Genomic DNA, 22,014 nt, shown 5'->3' with positions numbered 1-22,014 from the left:
CGTTCATAAAAAAAATTTACGTTAAAATAAAATTTTATTTCAAAACGCTAACGTAAAGTATTCTAATCTGTTGTGATTAAATCATTTTTTTTATGATATCAACTGACGAGACAAACAAGTCGTGCACCTGTAGGTAAGCGACAAGCCTTCCCATAACAGTTGCAGTGCGGCTCAGAACTTTATATAGCAAAGATTTGAGAGGCACTGCCACTGCGCTCCTCACCCTGTGACATAAGTTAAAAAGTCCCATGTGCCTGTAATTTCGCCGGCATCCTCAGGGCTCATTCAGAGTGAAGGCGCGGGCGCAACGGAGAGTGAGGGCGCGCGGATGTTGGCGTCTTCCCTTTCACAATACCAAAGCAACTCGAAATCGAAACTCAAAACTCGAAATCCACAAGTCGAAATCGCAAACACACGCTAGACGCAGACTGAAAAGTACGAGCGGACCGAGCCAATAGATATATCCGCGCGTCTCACGCGCACGGGTGGGTGGCCACAACGAACGCAAGAAGCGTCTACCATTTGATTTACAAATACCCTTCAAGAATAAAACCATATCTTTTAAAATTATGTATTCTTCCCGTTTTGAACATTTTATTAATCAAATCGCACCGTAGATGTAATAAGAGCACGTCTGCAAAATTATAACATTTCAGGAGAGAGGTTTAAATATTCTACAAACGAAATTAGTCTGTAACTTTTATGTATAAATAAGATAGTTATAAAATTTCATACATAATTTGTTGCATGTAGGTCGTATTATTTTTATATAAAAATAAAAGCACTTCTGCCGTATGAACACAAGTGGGTTTATTATACCAAGGGTACGAAATATTTTGCACCATATTTCACGTATGACATCAAAATTAAATACGGTTACCATAACAATACTTACTAAAGCGACACAGAACATGTAACGGGCGCTCTACATGAGACATGATGCGTTGAGTCTAACGTTTTAATTGACCGGTCGGAGGTCACATCATTTGCTACCGCGTGATCACTGCCGCACTCTACACTCATTTCACGTAGAAAACTATGTCGAATCGCCCAAAAGGCAAATAAAATTTTAATATTCACGAATCATTCCTATTTACCCCATTGTTTTTGCGATATCAAGTGACATCGTCCCGTCACAAGTCGTACGATTGGTGGTAAGCGACACACCTGTCCATAACAGTCACAGTGCCAATCAGTGTTTTAAATCTCAAATCTCTCTGAGGGGCACTGTCACTGCGCCCGTCACCCTGAGACATAAGTTGAAAAGTCCAATGAATATGCTTGTAATTTCACTAGCGCCCTAGCTACGTAAATCATGAGTGTGCACTACATATAATCAATTATTTAAAACTTCATTCATTCTTCATAAGCTATTTCTTAAGACAAATATAAGTCTGAGTATGAGTGAGTTTTTTGTGATATCAAGTGGTGGAATGAACCCTTACTTACCCTTCAAAACCAAAACGCAGCAATGCTCACTTTAATGCTTGGTGGCAGAAATAGGTAAGGTGGCAGCACTTCCCTGGACGACTCTTTCACAAGGAGCTTTCCTGCTACTACCACATACTGCTTGCGTGGTACTACTATACATTTATCGTACACACAAGATGCACCAGCATAAAATTGAAGTTAATCTGTACTACAATCTTTCACATATCATCAACACTAACATAAAGACAATTAAGTGTATTGATAAACATGAGTTTACATAGCTTAAAGTTGTCAAAGCTCTGCGCGGGCGCATTGTTGCTGCTTGTTATACAAACCGCATTGTTCCACATTTGAATCGCACGTCACACGGTTCGGGGAAGCGCCATTGTCGCAGTGTTTGTTGTGCGCGCGCAGAAACGCGCGAAATCTTGTGATGGCGATTGTCAAAACATGTGACGCTCGGGAACATTGGAACTTGTGTCTTACATAGATTCATTATCGATAACAGTAGACGCACTCAAAAAAGTATACTTCCACTGCAATGATGACGGAATTTGTTCTCATTCTCTATCATTTCTTCTGTTTACCTTGACAAAGATTTCGTGATCATTGTGCACTGAATTTACAATCTGCTGTCATTCTTCTCAATATTTGTTTCTTTTGGGAGCATTCAAGGAATGTTATTCTATTAGCAGCTAAAAAAATTATACATTTAAGTTTAATTTATCTTTTAGAAAATTTTTCGGTTCCAAAGTTATTCCTATATCCCCATTCGCTTGTTCCAAGATATGTTGTCGACTTTTACTGTTAGCCATGGAAAGAATATGTTGTGAGCAACCAAAACTACTGCTCTGAAATAAATTTACTATACATCTTCAAACAAGTGCTCGGTAGAATATAAAAACGAAATCGGAATTTTACATTCAATGCAATGAAAGAAATTTTAACGCATCCGCACCACGATGTTTTTGGGCTGACGTTGAACCAATATTTATTAATTCACGTGAGACAAATTTTAAACTTATTCGTATTAAAATTGTGTTGGATAAAGTAATGTAAAAAACATAGTATATTGCAACTAAGTACATGATACACATTAAAATTTATGTCAAGAAAACTTATTTATTTCCTTTTTTAACACCAAATTCGGATTTAAATCGCAACTTTTCGGACCTATGGGTCTCATGGTCACGGCTGACTGTTGGTTTGTTTAAAAAAAAACAATATACGCCAGTTAGATACGAAAAATAATTTATTTCCTATAAACCTAGTTGATAATTTTATCTCAAATAATTATGCCCATATTTCAAAATACAATGAACAAAACTTGGTAGTCTTTGAAGAGTGCTCCACTCAATAACCGTCAAAATTTCCAATACAAATTCTTTTCCAACATGCGGGTATCTCATCAAGGGGCGAGATGAGCCATAAGCGCGACCCCGCCTGACCCCACTGACCAACTAATGCAATTGTATGACACTATGTATTTGTAGAGATTCAACTAGCCAGTGTTAATTGCACTTACTATAATTGGTATAGGAAACTCGACAATCCGTTTTTCTAATTCTTCGCTAATGTAAATAGCCTCCTAGAATGTCATTTATTAAAAAAAATGAGACGCTGTTTTAAAGCAAAGAGTTTGAACGTAAACAAGCAAAAGAAGAATAGAGTTTAAGTTGTGTTTCCCAGGCCGTGACCATTTTCATAAAATAATGTTTATTATAATAACAAAGTTACATGTACAGACACAATTTTAAATATCAGTAAGTGAGAAGTAAAGGCCTTTGAATCCATATTTTGAAATTTAGATATTTTTACAGACATTACTTTCGGATGCTAAAATCACGCAATGATAAAATACATTTAACTTCTATTGTCCCGTGTGTTTATTTATTTAACATAATTTTATTTCACCGTAATTGATTTTAAACGACTAATTAAGAGCCTCATTTTCTTTAAAACGCTCTGTAGTAAATATTACTATTTGGCACCTGGGGCACCCTCCTTTACCTCTCACCTACAAATATAAACAATACATAATATTTTAGGATCATGCTTTTTTCAAATGCCTTTAAAACATATTCCTTTCTCAAAATATGTTTTAATGGAAAATTGAGACTGTTATAATATAGATATTGGTTTCTAAATCGTATCGAATATAATTTCAGTTTAATTAATTAATATCTAAAATAGGAACAAAATTTGCAAGAAAACGTGCTCACAGAACTATCTTCATAAGTGCATGCAATTTATTTGTGTAATTAACGGCTGACAAATGAAATGGACACTCGCCACCAAAATGCGGAATTTTAAACTACTTATTTATACCACTAACAACAGGAAGATTGATATCAAAGTGTACACTAGCACTACCATTTCAGGGTATAAAAATATCCTGTTGTATTTTACACTATTTTCGACCCAACCACAAAGATACTTGTAATTTATATTTTTTAAAGTTGCATTCTGTTCAACATACGCCCAATTGCACTTATGTCCATTAACTTTAATGCTCCATTAAGTAACATGCTATCACTAGTTATGTTTTGATAAAGTAAAGGATAGTAAAAGTTTAATGTTTACGATATATTAAATTTAAAGATATTTTCTGCAACTCGCTGCATATTTTTATTTAGTTTTTTTTTCTTTTTATGATACCAAGTTACGGGATGAACTAGTCGTGCGCCTGGTGGTAAGCGCATGTACATAGTAGTTGCAGTGCCACTCAGAGCTTTATATCGCAAAGATCTGAAGGGCACTACCACTGCACCTATCACCTTGAGACATAAGTTGACAAGCCACATGTGCCTGTAATTTCGCCAGCACCCCTTACTGTTCAAAATTAGAACACAGTAATGCTCACATTACTGCTTGGCGGCAGAAATAGGTAATGTAGCAGTAATTCCCTGCACGAAAACCTTTTACAAAGAGCTTAACTGCACAAGCCATACAAGCTGTCAAATTCTAAGATATTATACAAAAATCAAAGCGTTGTAAATAAAATCGTTTGTAAATGTAATTGGAAGATTGGAACAAATAAGACAAATTCAATAAGATGGATGTGTGGGGAAAGAATTGGGCGCGACAATCAAGTTAGTTGACCCTGCACCCGGGCGGTCTCTGTTGCCACTATATTATTGACCTCTCACACGTCTTTCGAGTGTTTATTAGACAAGATTATTAGGGAAGATACCGTCTTGTTTGCCGGGAATTAGGACCTGAGGCCTGACTCTAATAGAATAAATGTAGGCTATATTGAGGTGGTTTGATTTTAGTACCAGTAGAGCTCCCTGTGAAAGAGTTTGCCCAAGGTAGTACTGCCACCTTACCTATTTCTGCCGCCAAGCAGTAATGCGAGAATTACAGGATTCCGGTTTTGAAGGGTAAGAGTACTGGTAAAATTATAGGCACATGGGACTTGTCAATTTATGTCTCAGGTGACAGGCGCAGTTTTATTTCGATATCGTTCTCTAAGTTCAAGAATGGGTTGCGAGGGTATCAGATATTTGAGACGATAAACTTTAGAATAACGTTAAGTAGATTTCTGCAAAATTGCAAAAACAAACAACAGAAAGTTAAAACTATAAAAATAATCAGAATAACTAGAATGCAAAATAAATATGTATTGGATAAGTACACTCGATGTGGTCATTTCGTTATATAGGTATAAGCATGAGTCTTATCAACAATAATAAACTAGGCGTTTGAAATCGAGTTTGCCTGCAAATAAATGCCTGATAATCGTTAGACAGTAATTTTCAGGTAAGTTTTTTGTACTCACTTATGATGACAATTTTTATTATTTAATAACTTGAATATATCATCGTAAATTATTAAAGAATATTTCAGGTTACCACACTCGAATATTAAATAATACTTCAAGATGATATTCTATAAATGTGTAAATAAAAAGAAATTGTCACCAAAATAGAGTAGGTACAAAAAACTTACCTCAAAGTTACCTTCGACAATCAACAATATAAAATGTTATTTTATTTGCATTAAGTACTACAAATTTACGTGTAATACACTATACAATATGCAGGTTTCAACTACTACAAATTCAACGAATAAAGACATTCCCAGCGAAGACCACGCATAGGTCGCGATACTCTACAGATATCAACTTAAGCTGAACTTTATTTAACCTATGTAAGCTAATATTTTATTGTACGTACAGTATGGTGAACTGTATTCTTCTATTGTTCTCCAATACTGGAGTAGGCTTATTCAAAGTACCAATCAGTCAGACACAAAGGGACGGCCAGACGGCCAAGAGATATAAAGGTATTAGTTTGTCTTCATTGCACGACTCAATGTCACAGTTGCATACGTTCATTAATGTTACATTTATTTATTTAATGGTATGTTAACAGCACCACAAAAGTATAAGCGAAATATATGCCAAAATATTCTTGATTTAATTGTTCTAGTACGTATGCTAATTGAACGCAAAGATAACATCATCGTCACTGAACATAATGAGACTTAAAAATACATTAAATAAATAATAATCTCAATATAGAGTACTAAAAAACTGACTTCAAAAGTACGTGAAATTACATATATTTACCAAGTTTTATTGAAATCGGTTAACGGAAAGTGCGCAAACCCGGATTCATCCCCTAGTTCGCCACTATACGGGACTTGATACAGGAAATAAAAAAAATCGGTTCTCACTACTCAAAGTATATTGAGAGAGAAAAACACCTTGAATTGGAGAATAGCAAAATCAACCATTAAAATAATTGCTCCTTATAATAAAATTTAAGCGCTATTTATAAAAATGAATCTTCATGCGTGAGCAGCCACCCTTAGAAGCGGATGATTTCCTTCAAAAAACAAATGGTACCCTCTTTCCAACAAAAAAAATCATGAAAATCGGTTCACTAATACCGAAGTTATCGCGTAACATACGTACAAAAAAAACATACAATCGAATTGAGAACCTCCTCCTTTTTTTTGAAGTCGGTTAAAAAATACAGTAGAATCAAATTTATTGTTTACGGTATTAATAATAGAGTCCTCGGAGGTTGTTAGTATTTTACCAATAACCCTGTATGTATTTTATTTGAATTCTAAATTGCTGATTAAACGAGATAAAAATTAGTATATACATAGTAATTTCCATGGCAGGTTTAGTAACGCGACATCGATCATTAGTAATTTAACGAACGATTGCCATTAGTGCCATTCCATTTCATACTATTGAGACTAAACTGCCATTGCAACTAGATTTCAGCAGAATAACAAATATAATCATAATTGCTATCTCAGTGGAGGCTCAATGAATAACCATCACTAATGATTTCAAGAAATTTAGCAGACATGAGCGGTTTTCCGAAATTGCGATGCTATAACTGCGAAACCACTTTACTGAGAAACTTGCTTTTACTTATCCAGGTGAGTCAAAACATAATTCCAAATACCTCTGCAGCCCAGAGTTGAGCACTATGGGCGCTAGAAAGGGAAGTCTCATATTTGATTCTCGATAGAACCAATTTGGGAAACGAACTTTAGTATTCTGGACTTAGTTTCGTTGCTCTGGTACTCTTAGTACAGGAGTTTCCCCATTTTGAGACCAGGTAGTCGGGATGGTTGTTTAATACATTATTGTTGTTAATAATAATTTTCAAATTTAGAAAACAGAAATGACCCTTGACACTTACTTGCCGTTTGCCCTCATATATCGTACGTTATTCTAATTTACAAGTGGATTCAGGTTAGTTTTCTGTTTAATTTCGGTGGCATTTTCTGCCACTTAAATATTGTAGAATATTATCTTGATGTATTGTGTAATATTCGAATGTAAATATTCGAATATTTCTTATTAATTTACTCGAATACATAAATAATAAAAATTGGCACCGTTTTTTACTACCCATTAGTAGAGAAAGCTAACCTGAAAATTACCCAATATTTTTAAAATAAATTTTAACTTTTGGAATATCGCAAACAGGTAGCGCGTCAATCTATTGTCTGAGCATTAAAATCTTAACATAAGTGCCAGTGTTTGTCCGCCGTGTCGAACGGCTCAGCGGCCAAATGTGATTTTTATTGGGACCAATTCGTCGCCCCCATATTGCTAACTAAGTTAGATTAACGTATGTACAGTCACAACAACAAATTGACTACTTGGTAAATGATGTTATTTAGATATAATGATATAATTTCCACTGCTTATTGTTAAATTACTATTCCATCTGTTTAGTCTGTGGCTACTAACAATTTGAAATTAATTTATTCACGCGATCAATACACCTACATTTGAAGGATCATTTTCATTTGTGCACACACAATGATCCCTCAAAAAAGATTTACAGATTTATAAAAAATCAGGAGTCAGAAAGAAATGACAACACTTGTTTATACTTGTTTACATTCACTAAACATTTTTATTAGACAACAACTATACGTTGCTCCGGCCCCAAAGCAAATAACTAAAGCACTTTTGTTATGGAAATCCGAAACAAAGACGGTGCCGATTTGGGACATCATATCCTCAAAAGCGCCATGAAAATGTTAATGATCATTTTGCTAAAAGCAACGAATATTAAAAACCATTTTCTGGTAAATTTTCAGCGCGTTCTTCTCAGGTGATTGAGGTAAATTTTTTTTTATATGAGCTACCCTATTTATTTATTTCAAAATGTATATTGACTAATGTGAACGTTTTCGAGAGTAACTGTACTACATAAACGAGCCGTTCGGACTCAATAGCCGTGATGTGAATATTATGATCCCGACTTACGACCGGACAAAGGTCTGACACGCTTTTATTCATCCCTATGTATTCTACAAATTATTTATATAGGTATTTGCGTCTTTTATTAACAAGCGTACTGGCTATGACCTAATAGAATGTCCAAAATTCCTTGAAATAATAGAAGATCACGTTTTCTACCAATGAAAACGCTTCTGTTTTGCTTGTTTGTCCTAGCATACGCGTTTTCACATAGTTCGATTATACTGATTCTTATTGAAGAAAAACTTGTGAACTTCTCGCTCAAATGTATTATTAAAGTAATATAGTATCTGAGAGAGGTATACCTAATTTTACTAAATAAAATGCTAACTACAAACATTATTGCGTTTACTGCATTTTACACCATATTTTTATTTTCGCCCTGAAAAATGACATAGAAATCACATACGAGATTTTCACTCTAAGTCGACAATTTGTTAATGTGGTTGCAATAAAGAATATTTTGTTTTGCAAATGTGAACCACAATTCTTGATGAAACATTGCAAATTAAAATAATATAATTTGTACATAAAATAAGATTGTATTTTAGTACACTAAAGTACAAAGTACTAGCGTCAACAGCATTTCAAGCTGTACGCTTTTGTTCGAAAATCGCCTTCCACGGAAGAAAGAATTATGTGGTCTGTGTCGCCTTCAGAACAACGGAACAAGATCCGACCATCTATAGCGTGAATTCTGCCGTCCGTACATTGTCAAGACCACGTCAAGCTGGAAGCTTAAGATTTAAATTCAACTAGATGCCGGTTTTAATAAGAGCGGTCCAGAGTCCAAAGCGTTAAGTTTGATGAGCCAAACAATATACAACCTCATTACAATGGAGATAGATACCTTCTTGATAAAATGGCAGTATCCGTACGTTTTCTTAAAATTTATTTATATATAAAATACCCAGAAATATTTAATACGTAATAACAAACCCCTTCCGAGAAACATTAATAACCGTGTGAACTGTTAAAAAACATTAAAAATAAATTAATTATAACGCGTATTACAAATAGATTAACCATAGATAAACCCTCTTATTAATACGAGTTACTAAACTCTTACCAATAACACACGACCCTTTCTTCTATGGTTATTAAAATGAAATGAAGATATTTACTGGTACTCAACTCTTTAACCCCAGCATCGATTCAATTTGGTACGCTTATTTGTAGTCACACTCGATGATATATTTTTTAACAGGTAGAGTTTCGTCAAAAAAACAGCTCTTAAAATTGTAGTCCTAGATATGTACATTATGGTAATTTTGATCAAACAACATATTGTTTTTGAGATTCAAAAATCTGCAAAAGCTTATATAAGCTTTGAAAACTACGATTTGTGACTATTTATAATAATAATAAATAATAACGCACACACCCAACATAGCCCCGCACTAAGAAAACCCTGTGTCGCGGATGTCATGGACACACACATAGACAACTACAAATTACACCCCAAACTCACGAGAGAAATAAATGTAGGCCATACAAATATTTCTCCCGGCCCGGGAATCGAACCTGGGACCTCTGCGTGACAGCCCGGCATGGTAACCGTTCGGCCACGGAGGCAGTTCAAATGTTAGACAACATCACATATATTGCTCTGATGCCCAAGTAACTAACTAAAAACATGTGTTATGGAAATCGGAAACAACGACTGTAGCACAAACATCTAGATCCGAGCCTATACAGAAAAGTTAGTTTTTTTAGAAAAGTTGTTTTACATTGACCCGACCCGGGATCGAACGCGCGACCTCTGAGATGGCGACACCACGGAAATCGGTGCGCAAGCCACTCGTCCATGGAGTTCGTCAAAACAAAATTTATAAACTAGAGTGAGTGGATATTTACTAATAAATATTTAATAACGAACGCATTACATCGTCGTCGTTTAACATCACCTAATTTATGACCAATCACACGCCTCAAAAATGGCAATTAAATTTGTAACGGTCGTTTTCGGATAATATTAACATTTTTCGTGCTTCGGGACAGGCTAATAATTGTCCATACTGCCAAATCTTACATTGTAATTGTTCTTCAATATAGGAAATGAAACTATTTTTCCGGATTTAAATCGCGTATATTTGTTTTTTCAAACAAACCGACGTTCCGGGCCCTTAACCCAGTCAACCGTGACCATGGGACCTGTTAAGGGCCCGAAACGTCGGTTTGTTTGAAAAAACAAATATACGCGATTTAAATCCGGAAAAATAGTTTCATTTCCTATATGTAACAATCGCGAAAACCTAAGAACTCGATATGTTCTTCAATAGTTTAATTTTCTGACATTTTTTCGCGGGAAATCGTTATATCTCAACTTGGATATCTCTAGCGTGGCCATTTTGCAACGCCTGTAAAAACGATATTAATTATCTTCAGATTTTTTATGGTTTCTAAGGTTCTGAATTCTTTGACCTTTCGAGACAAGTGTCAAAAAGATCACAAATTATTAAAAAGAAAATATTACACAAAAAAACTTAAATTTCATTCGAAATTACATTTCTACTTGAGAGCAACGGTGGCACGTTTTTGGGAACGTACCACTATCATCACAAAGGTTCTTGATATCCTTCACAAATATTAGACTCAGAATAAGTGTAATTTTGCCATTATTATTTCAAATGTTTTTTTACCGAAAGTCTGGGAAATTTTTACATGTGGCCACAACGAAACAAAAAAAATGGCAATTTTTAAATGGTCGCTTTATTGAAACCATCCATTTCAAGCATTAGGAAATGTCGAGGGTATGAAGTCTTCAATATAAGAAAACTTACAACGCATCTAATTATTCAGTACTGTAATAATATAACTTCTCATTTGTTACAACATTCTATGCATGCGTGTTGTTACTCAATAGAAAATATAAACATAATTAACATAGCTGTAGAATCAAGAATTAAGAAACGTGTGGGTTAACACAGTGTCGATAAAATTATAAGGTATTGATTACTAGAGCAAAGTAGCATTTATGTGGATAAGTATTTAAGGCGAGGGTGTGTTATCATGTAAATAGTATGCAGTTAAAACAAACAGCAGTTTATTTGCGGCGCAGTCACGCAGGCTGGTGGAGGGTTAATATAACCGACGATTGCAGCAAGTGGCAACTAAATGTAGCGATAGTATCGCTTATTTAACATCTGAAATACTATAGACTATAGACATATTGAACTTTTTCTCAGCATTTTTTTGCATCAAAGACAATTTCTCTATGGACACGATTTATAAGTTTAAATTGAGTTTATGACCATATTGTGTCACTTGCGGGGTACCTAAATGAAGTTGCTCAATAACGAAAGTTAGCAAAGTGCCCAGTCACGGTTTAGTGGTTTATGTGGGAACATCCCTGCCCTTAGACAGCGGGGGGTAAACAGAGGGTGAGAACGGACGGTAGGGGCGCGAGGGGCGGCGGGGGTGGGGTGAGAATGCTACTCGGGGTAAGTGGGGTACCGGGTATCGGGCCGGAAGTCATCAGATCACTCGGCTCGCACCTGTGGGAATGCGCTAATGTTTGCTGCAATTTGAATACTGAATATTTTAACGTAAACAAAGCTCCGTTGCTGTTATCCTGGTACCTAAAAGCCTTGTCTTGTACCTACACGCATCGCTTATCTAATAATGAGCTAAGGCAAAGGTAATTTTTTACTGTCTTCGTCTATTGTAGCACAACCGAATGGTTTTAGTCAGTTTTTTATTGTTAACTCGTTATTTGATATCTACTCAACTATCTATAAAAGTCTTAAAATTCGTATTAAAATTGTGTATGTAACAACGCAATATAAGAAGCATAATATGTTGCAACTATGTATGAACATATCAAGAAAATTTATTTATTGTCGTTTTCAATTCATAAATAGCCTACTTAACTTCGAGTTCTTGGGTTTTCGCGATTGTAACACATACGACATGAAACTAGTTTTCGAATCTAAATAGCGTACATTATATTATTTTTCAAACAACCTAAACGCTGCGGGCCCTTTTCAGATGTCATGGTCACGGTTGTCTGTCCTCTTTGTCAAAACTAACGTAATCGAAATTTTTGGCGAAATTGAGTTATTAACATTATCTGGAATCAGCAAAACGAGATCTACAACCCGCTACAAGCGGTTTTTCCATATCTTATTTAGTTTCAGCTTTATTATTAAGCAAAATCACCGTATTGGACATTTAAAAAAAAACGTAGTTGCCAGTATCCCGAAAGTTATCAAAATGCAAGTGCACACACAAGGAGGGCAGAGTTGTGGTTAAGTTATTATATCATCAAAATACGTAGTGCACTTTAAAAAATGTATAGTATGTATTATTTTGAAAATTGCAGTTTAGTATTCGTCTCCATAGGTTTTGGGGGTCAATTGCAAAATCAATGAAAACATTTGAATTTTTTCATCAGGTGCAGAAACTTTTGCAACAAAAAATGAGCAGTGATACAACATAAATTATCATTTCAAACGTGTCGTGACAAAAAAACAATCAAAATGAAAAACAGTGAAGAGTGTTTAGACTGAATGGACTAATAAGAGACAATCCAAAACAGTGTGATACTAATTGATCTTATTTAAGCTTTAAGTTATTGTAAAAGACATCCGTAGTATAAACTGTTGCTGTAAATAATATAAGTGTTATATTATTAGTTGTCATTAAACTGTATAGTAGGTACTTAGTGGACCTGTTAGCGCGTGTTATATTGTGTACAATTGCCCGCGGCATCACTGACGGCGACGGCGGCCATTGCAGGCATGGGAATCAAAGTCATGATGAAAGCTTTCAATAAGCCCAAAGGTAAGTCCTCATAATTTCATGAAATTTTCATAGCACCTTTAGAATATACCTCTACAAGAAGAAAACTGTATCTACGTTTTTAACGACACTTCTCATATCGTTTATTGCCATATATTATTAGAATTTATTGCCGCTACCCGCGTCACTAAATAGTAGCAGTCATGCTGAAGTGTGCGACATGTTTGCCATCGTCATGAAAGGATTTGGCAACTGGCGTAACGTACTCGCCGATTGTTGCTCAGGCTGCGCCAGACGTATAGAAACATTAATAGTCGCCATTGCGAGGATGCACCCCACACATAACGAAAATTACCCAATACTGAGATATTGGGTAATTTTCTTATTTGCAAATTAGGTAAAATTCTAATTTTAATCTACAAATTTTAATCTATCAAATTTTGTTGACAAAATGTTTTCAAACAGTATAAACAATAATTTCGATATTCTCTTTGTAGTTATAAAAAATATTCTCAAAGTGCTCATTTGATGGCTACGAATCTATGACAAATCAGAACGTAAATTATGACATGATGAATTAAAACTAATTCTGCAATTTGTAACTTTCCAGTCTGAACCCAGTTGTATAATACTACTGATCAATCAGTGTCCACCTAAACCCTTGAAGCATCGCATTTGAAGCCAAGCTATTGTGAAAAATCCGATACATAGCACCATGACGCAACTCTCGGTTTCGCGTGCACTTGTCCCGAATGTGAACGACGCGTGACCGAAACAAAAATATGAAAACGTTCATTTTCTGATCCATTACCGTACCGTGTATATGTGTAATAATTTGCAAATATCACGATGGTGTGGTAATGACATAATTCACCCTTGCTAATTAAAGTACTTTTCAGAGATTCGACAGCTTTTAGACTGTTCTTAATTCCTACGCTATTTGCTACACCTTAGTCGTCTTTGTCGTCTTATACCCTAAAATCTAAGAAGGTATACAGTGCCCTAGATATTAAATGTTAAAATGCACCTTGAGGGCTATTTTTGAATGCAGGAAACTGTGGCCCAGGAGCGGCGATCTGCAGCTTGCTTTTTCTTATAAACCAACGTCGTAAGGGCTGGTCTATTTGGGGCTGGAAAGGCTTTAATTTTGTTGATAGTGGCTAAGCAAACTCGTATGTAACTAGCGCGTCTCATTACGATCTCGTTTGGAAGCATCGCATGTTCACAACACAGGGCAAACCGTTGCACAACCACGATCATTACCGTAATTATGACTTACTCCTCGACGCTCTGCTGATCTTGAAAGTGAGACCTTGACGTGTGCTCACAACCTGAGAATCGTGGAAACAATGTTTGTATACAAACGGTGTTCACGGATTTAGTGCCTTGAGTTGAGATATGCTGCCACTATTGTCTTTATGTCAAATGGACAGAAACGAAACAAAGAGCTGTTGAATATAGAAGGAATGAACAAAAAACAAGCTGACGTTAGGACACTTTGAGGTGACCAGGCGCTGGCAACCTTTAATCGTGATAGCGCCCTACGCATAATCAAACAGTAGCCGCAGCGTGCATGTTTATTCTCATGTGGTGAACAATGGCATCAATGAGCCAACAAACAACCGTTTACAACTCACGCATTCCGAAAGCCATAAAAAGCTATAACAATTTACAGGCATAACAAAGAAACGGTGGCATCTAGTACGGGAGCTAATAACGCACCGAGCACCGCGGCTGCGGCTGCGCGGAGGCGTCCATTCACGCCGCTGATTGGCCCATCCGGTGCGCGCTCAATGAGATGATGCGCCCGCGCCGCCTCTGTCATTGAGCAAAGTTCTCTCGCCTACGTTCGTGATAACTACAGATCTAAAGATTGCTTAAAGATTACAGAATGAGTACTATTGTTAGATGCACCTTGAGAAGTTGACGGCCAGAGCCTGAATGGAAACTACTTTTGATTAGGCTCCTTGAACAGTAGTTTTTACGTAATTCCTTGAAAATGAAATTGAACGACATACATGGTAGCCTACACGTGAAAATTTAGCAGATGTAAACTAAGGTTAATACACGCCTAGCTTTATGTGAGAATCGCATCAAAAATTAAAACTAAAAGCTTTAAATACGATTATGTTAAGCGTTTCATTTGACTCATTTTCCACGTGAGTGGCTACAAGACCGTTTGAAAATAACATTTTTACCGCATTATGACGAACCCTCCTCCATGCTTGAGTGGCGGGGTGAGGGCTGCGAATGGTCAATTTTTGTAAAGGCATTAAGTAAATTGTATTCACACGGGTAACCGTTAATGGGTTAGTGGAAACCGTCCACAATTAATTGTGAAAAACTCCCACTGGTTGCATAACTTAAGCAAACAAAGTTTATTTTTCTGTATGTTAATAATTATTGTAAACTAGTTAACAATGTAGTCGGCGCGTGCGCCTTTATTAACTGAGCAACACCCGCGCGGTTTCTCCGTTAAAACGCTCTTACCGCCTTCTCCAACAAAAGTGTCAATTGATTTCCCGCAAAAACCTGACGGTGCACGTTTAGAGTAATTATGTAATTATGAGATGATTTGAATGCAAAGCAGCGCACGCGCCGTTGACGTCACGCGACGTTCCAAGTTCACGACGAACAATGGCTGCACGGTAAAAATGGCGAGCTTTTGTTCTGGCGACCTATTGTAGTTCGTGTCAGAAGCAGCGGCAGAGGTACTACAGTTTTCTAACTGCTGATGATTGTTCTTAATTTAAATTTCGTTATGCAAACGACGTTTCCTTATGCAAAGCAACAAATCATGATGATATAGGGGTAGAATACAGTAATGAAATATGACCTAACTGGGCACTAACGTTTCGCTTCAAAACTGTAATAATTGTAAATTTTCTTCAGTACAATACTCCAAAAATTATAGCTTCATTTCCCCGTCAGCCTAGCGTCGTTCACAAAGGGGAATAGAGCTATTAGTTTTATTCGTATCGGCAAGCATACTCGTAAACCAAGCAACAAGTGTTTCCCCTTTGCCTGTACGCCACCTGTTAACTGTTACATGACCACTGGCTCGCTGTTAAAACATATGGTCTGCTTTCCAATGTAAAATACATGAACGTATTTAATTTCCTAACCGCCGTCCATCATTGAGTAGTTGTGAGTAGTTCGAAACCTAAAATGCCTGGAAAACTGAATTTGAAGTAATGAATTTTACAATTTACAATAATTTTGATTGCGCTTATAAGTAAATTTGTAAAATTTTTTATTGATTGAGTTAATGTACACGGGGTCATAATCATCATCATCAACTCATTTATACGTCCCACTGCTGAAAACCCTTCTTTGAGTAGAGGGTTTAGGCCATAGGCTTCCAAACTTTGTGGCTCACCGCCCACTTAGACAAAATAAAAAAATTTCATCGCCCACCACCACAAAAAATGATTGAAAACACGTATAGTTTATATTAACACGAAAATCACAAGGAAAGAAAATATATATTTAATTTTGTAGTGTAGTTTACATAAATAATTCAGGATTTTTTATAATCAAATACAATAGCACCCCTTTGGACAGTATCAACGCCCCCAATTGCTTCTGTGGTCCCTATCCTAGGACTGTCAATCGCCCACTGTGAGGCGATAGGGACCAATTTGGGAAACTATGGTTTAGGCCATAGTCCACCACACTGGCCCAATGCGGGTTGGGGACTTGACATGTTTACGGAGGGTTGTGAACCTTCTTCGACGTTCAGGTTTCAACACGATGTTTTCGTTCACCGAAAAGCTCATGGTAAACATCAAATTAAATTTCGCACACAATATACACGGGACACCCTGTTTTATCTAATAGATAAGATACTCCCTCATTTCCTCTTTACAATCACTGTATTTACGTAGGAAACTATACCTAGTCGCGATATTAAATCTTATTATCGTTGACTTACTGCTACGAATTTCAAAATTCAAATGTTTTAGCAAGGATGACCCGTAAAATTTGGTAAAAACAATGTGCCATTTAGATGTAGAAACAAAGCGCAAGCTAATTAGTCCCGAAGCGTCGAAGGCTGTCCTCGGCGGTGCCCGTGCGCATCGCCGGTCCTTTGTGTCGCGGTTATCTACGCCATTCACAATTCACCATACTCTGATACTAACAATTACATACTTAACCCCCTAGCAGAGTCTTTTGAGACCGCATTTGTACATTAAAATATATCTATCTATATAAAATATAACTCCATTGCCCACATCATGATGTGCGGTAGGTTTTGATATTAACTGTCTCATTGGCCGAAAGGTTACCATGGTGGTCTGCCACGCAGAGGTTCCGGGTTGGATTCCCGGGACCTTGTATGGCCTACATTTATTTCTCTCGTGAATTTGGGTGTAATTTGTGGTTGTTTATGTGTGTGTTCATGGCACTCGCGACAGAAGGTTTTGCTAGTGCGTGTTAATTAGTGTGTGTGTTATTATTTGAACCCTTTATATACCCTAACCACGCTTCAGTAATTACTTTTACTATACATTTAAAATGATACTTTCCACACTAAGATCACGAAGTACCTAATAATAAATTGTTATTAAAAAGTATATTGCTAAATCTTTAATACATTGTCCTTAATATGATGACAGTAAACCGGCGTCAAGAACTGACGTTACCAAGGATGTCACGTGACAGCCGTTGAACGATATAATCACCATAACTCTTCCCCCAAAGTCTTATCCCAACCACAATATTAACGACTTCATTAAATTCTATACACTACGATGATACTCACAAACCAGATAACATTCTGTAAGGTTATAATTTTTATTGCCACAGAGCTTTAACAAGTTTGGGCATATTATAATACTTAGAAGACTAGAGAGATCGAATAAACTCAAAGAAAAATTCCTTTCATCCGACTGAACTCCAGCCTGCGTCTGTTTGCAGCTGCAGTAAAGTTAAATCTGTAGCTTTTACTTGTAGATTTTACTTGTAGATTTTACTGCCTTTGTGGCCGAACGGTTATCATCCTGGACTGCCACGCAGAGGTCCCGAGTCCGATTCCCGGGCCGGAAGAAATATTTGTATGGCCTACATTTATTTCTCTCGTCAGTTTGGGTGTTATTTGTGGTCTACGTGTGTGTCCATAGTACGCGCAGTACAAAGTTTCCCTAGTGCGGAGCTACTAAAAAAAATTGGTAGCTGATGCTGTTTCAAGTCCAGACCGATCAATAAAAATAACAAACTAGAGGTAAAGATAATAAAAACATTATGATATTTATTAAAATGAATATTCATTGATTGGATGGATTGTGATCTTAGCTTTGTTTTGTAATATAATAAATAATAATAAATAATAAATAACGCACACACTCAACGTAGCCCCGCACTAGGGAAACCCTGTGTCGCGGGTGCCATGGACACACACATAGACAACCACAAATTACACCCAAACTCACGAGAGAAATAATTGTAGGCCATACAACTATTTCTCCCGGCCCCGGGAATCGAACCTGGGACCTCTGCGTGGCAGTCCGGCATGGTATCCGTTCAGCTACGGAGGCAGTTCACTAGTCAATTTTGTTGATATTACAGGTACTGGATATTATGTTTGATACCAACTAAAAGGTCTTTGAAATAAATAATAAAGAATGGTGTTAATCAAAACATTGCCAGTTGAAACTAATACCATAACAAAGCGAAAATCTCTCGTTTTCAAAGTTAGACTGCTCACAGATTGACTGCATGTTTGAAGTTAATGCGTGAAGTCATATTCAACTTCACGCAATCGAGATCGACTTCATGCAGTTAATATCTACGTGAAGTCGTTATCAACTTCGTACAGTCGAGGTCTCGGATAACGACTTCACGCTTAAACTGCAAACATGCAGTCGATCTGTTAACAGCTTTAAATTTTATTTGACTATTCGAAAAACTTAATAACTTTTCCGTTTAGTTACATATCGTCGGGGACAGTGCAAATCTGCACATGTAGTATTGGTAAAAGGCGCGTATCTATCAAATTTTGCCGGAGAGGCATTAAACTTTATTACTTTATTATTTAAAATGGCTACGACATTCATTTTTGCACACTAAGCATTAATTCATGTTGTCTACCAACTGATAACAATAGATTCCATTAAATCACGTTAATTTGATTGCAACGACATTTACGCGGATTTGTTTTGGCCACTAGATTACCAAAATGGAAACTCATAATCAAATGCTAGTTATAATTGCACTATCCCCGACGATATTATTTTATCATTTTCACGGTGAAGTTTCACCATCCCCTTCTCTAGAAAACTTTCAAGATAAAGTAGCACAAACGATCCTGGATTGTTCTAACCATTGTTCAACGGAAAGAGTCCATCGGAAACAGTACGCGTCAATTAAACCGAAATCACTCAGGACTAATTATCTTAATTGCGGAAACGGAAGGGTTGCTACAGTTTTTGCTCATCTCGAAAATGCCATTCCAAAAGCTTAATGTCAGCTCGAGTTATATGAGTACTATGTTATTATACTCGTATCCCTTTAATTAAAGTTTTTATCTAGCAGGAAAAACAGTAAAAAGTTTTACATGATCTCTTGATCACTTTTTAACTATGCTTAATGGCGCTGCTATTTCTTAGTTAATTTATTTTTGCTACCTCTTTCCAAAGATCGCAATTAACTATCAAAAAAAGATCTTTATGCCTTTGAGTATACGGAATACCACTTCGGATTTTATTATCACAAAATGGAACTATTCACATACCAAATTGGATTATTATTTGGAATAATAAGCATGACTATTTTTTTTAAAAGAAACCAACCTCAGAAGTTTATGTAATTACTTCTATTTACTAACTTTTATTGGCATCGGTTAACGGAAAGTGGATGAAATCCAATAACCCGGTTGCATCTCCTAATTTGCCATACTTAGAGGTGGAATTTTACTTCAAATTTAAATGGTATCACAACTGAGGTACTCCTCTTTCTAACAAAAAAGAATCATCGAAATCGGTTCACAAATGTCGGTGCAATCGCGTAACATACGCACTTTAAAAAATACTGCCGAATTGAGAACCTCCTCCATTTTTTCAAGTCGGTTAATATATATATATATATATATATAGTACCATACAACTGCAGTACTCACATAACCAATTGGCGGCAGAAATAGATAAGGTAGCAGTACTTCCCTGGACGAACTCTTTCACAAGGAGCTCTACTGTTACTAAGTATATATGCCGGGATGATAACAAAAAATAAAATAACCTTAGGATAAAATACAAAATAAAATAATATTTGTAACCAGACGTGTGAAAACACCTCGTTACGCTAGTTTTTAGTTCGCTTCGTCCAAGCAGATAAAAATAATAATAAAAAAAATAATACACTTAACTAAGCGTAAATCAAAATTAAATTCAAATAAAAAACAAAACAGTAAAAATGGGTGTAGGTACGTGTAGAGTAGGTGAGATGGGCGGGATGTAATAAAACCAAAACTGATTGTGCGGGAATTGTATTGAATATACACATGAATATACACATATATTCGCTCCGATTACAGCAAAACTAAAACCAACTCTAAATGTCTATAAAAATAACAATAAAATTTGTATAAAACGCCAAACGTTCCAAGTATTAGCAACATTATCATTAGGAAGGGCTTTTATTACAGGTGCTTTCTGCATTTAATATAGGCGTAATGCGATTATCTCACAACGTTCGGTTCGAAACAAAAAATCCTTTTATTAATGTCTTAATATTGTCCGAGTTACAAAGGGACATTAAAGAGACATCGACTTCTTAATCGAGTGATCTGCATGCTTAACGATCGCGCTGCTCTCTATATTTACGATAATATATTGTTTTTATGCACAGGTGCTCTGTTATTTATTTAAAGAACGTAATCTCTTGTTTCAAGGCGGTAGGGATTGATTTTGTGTTTTAGTCTTTTTAATAATAATTAGCATTTTAGGCCATGGGCGAGGCGACTGTCTGAAATAGATATCCAAAATAATAATATTAACGCACACATTTAAGTTTTACAACAAGGAACTCTTCTGCTATTAAAAGTAGTCAACTGTTTCGGTTCGTCCAGGGAAGTACTGTTATCTAATCTATTTCTACCGCCAAGCAGTAATGTGAGCATTACTGCGTTCCAGTTTGGAAGGGTAAGGGTGCTGTCGAAATTATTTCCTTCGATCCTTACGATTGAAAGCTCTGAGTGGCACTGCAACTGTTACAAATAGTATTCAAAATAATAACGTACACACTCATAACACAGCACTAGGGAAACGCTGTATCGCGAGTGTCATGGACACACACATGGACCACCTCAAATTATGCCCAAACTCACGTGAGAAATAAATGTAGGCCTAACAAATATTTCTCCCGGCCAAGATCGAATCCGGGACCTCTACGTGGTAGACCAGCATGGTAACCGTTCGGCCCCAGAGGCAGTTTAAATCACTTAAGTGATTTTGTCATATAATTTTTTCAAGATTGTTAGCTGTAGCTAATCGTTAACTCAACTGGTTTTTATGTTTTAGTGCATAGGTTCTCAGCGGTAATGCGGTAGCAATTGCTTCCTAGGCCCCTACCTCCAAGGACTCTTCAGCGCCCACTGGGCGGTAGGGACCACTTTGGGAAACTGTGTTTTAGTGTAACCGACGGAATCAATATTAAAAAATCATACCTTAAGCGAGTCCATTTGTTTTCGCAACCAACATTGTGCATAACTATTTCGTCGTTTACTATAAAGATAGTGGCAAAAAACGTGCTGCACCTTGTTGCATATTTTTAATCACAAGTGTTACCTTAAACGCCTGAAAGCCCCAAAAATCTTTAAATAAAGATAGCAAAAATATTGTAAGCGCCAAAAAGGCTTAACATTCATTATGTAAAAAAAATGTAGCTGTTATACAATCAGTTACGAAATTAATTATTATATATTAAAATTCAATTAATTATAACATTTATATTGTACACATCGATACTGCAAATATCATTATACTATATCTATACAATCCACAAAAACAATGTCTAATTCCTTTACGGGCTATCACTAGGTACACCTATCAAATCTAAGAAAATAATACTTGGCTTTAATTTTTTTAACAGACATTAAA

The 22,014-nt window shown here is 36.2% G+C and overlaps 1 protein-coding gene across 5 annotated transcripts in view; it reads left to right on the top strand.

Annotated features, from left to right (window-relative positions):
• The window catches only part of LOC113226714 (ETS-like protein pointed), a 217,192-nt gene that overhangs the window by 139,248 nt on the left and 55,930 nt on the right, over positions 1–22,014 (top strand). Inside the window, exon 1 of one of the 5 annotated variants that reach the window (XM_026459439.1) lies at positions 12,828–12,961. The exons of the other annotated variants lie outside the window; for them this stretch is intronic. Within the exon in view, the coding sequence (XP_026315224.1) occupies positions 12,919–12,961 (43 nt within the window). The 5' untranslated portion in view covers positions 12,828–12,918. Of the gene's footprint in view, positions 1–12,827; positions 12,962–22,014 lie in introns of those variants that run through there. 5 annotated transcript variants of the gene reach the window in all.

This window comes from Hyposmocoma kahamanoa, unplaced genomic scaffold (assembly GCF_003589595.1).
Source record: "Hyposmocoma kahamanoa isolate Upper Pololo Valley unplaced genomic scaffold, ASM358959v1 192, whole genome shotgun sequence".
NCBI lineage: Eukaryota > Metazoa > Arthropoda > Insecta > Lepidoptera > Cosmopterigidae > Hyposmocoma > Hyposmocoma kahamanoa.
Note: the sequence above shows the minus strand (reverse complement) of the source record. Positions and strands in the feature narration are given on the sequence as shown.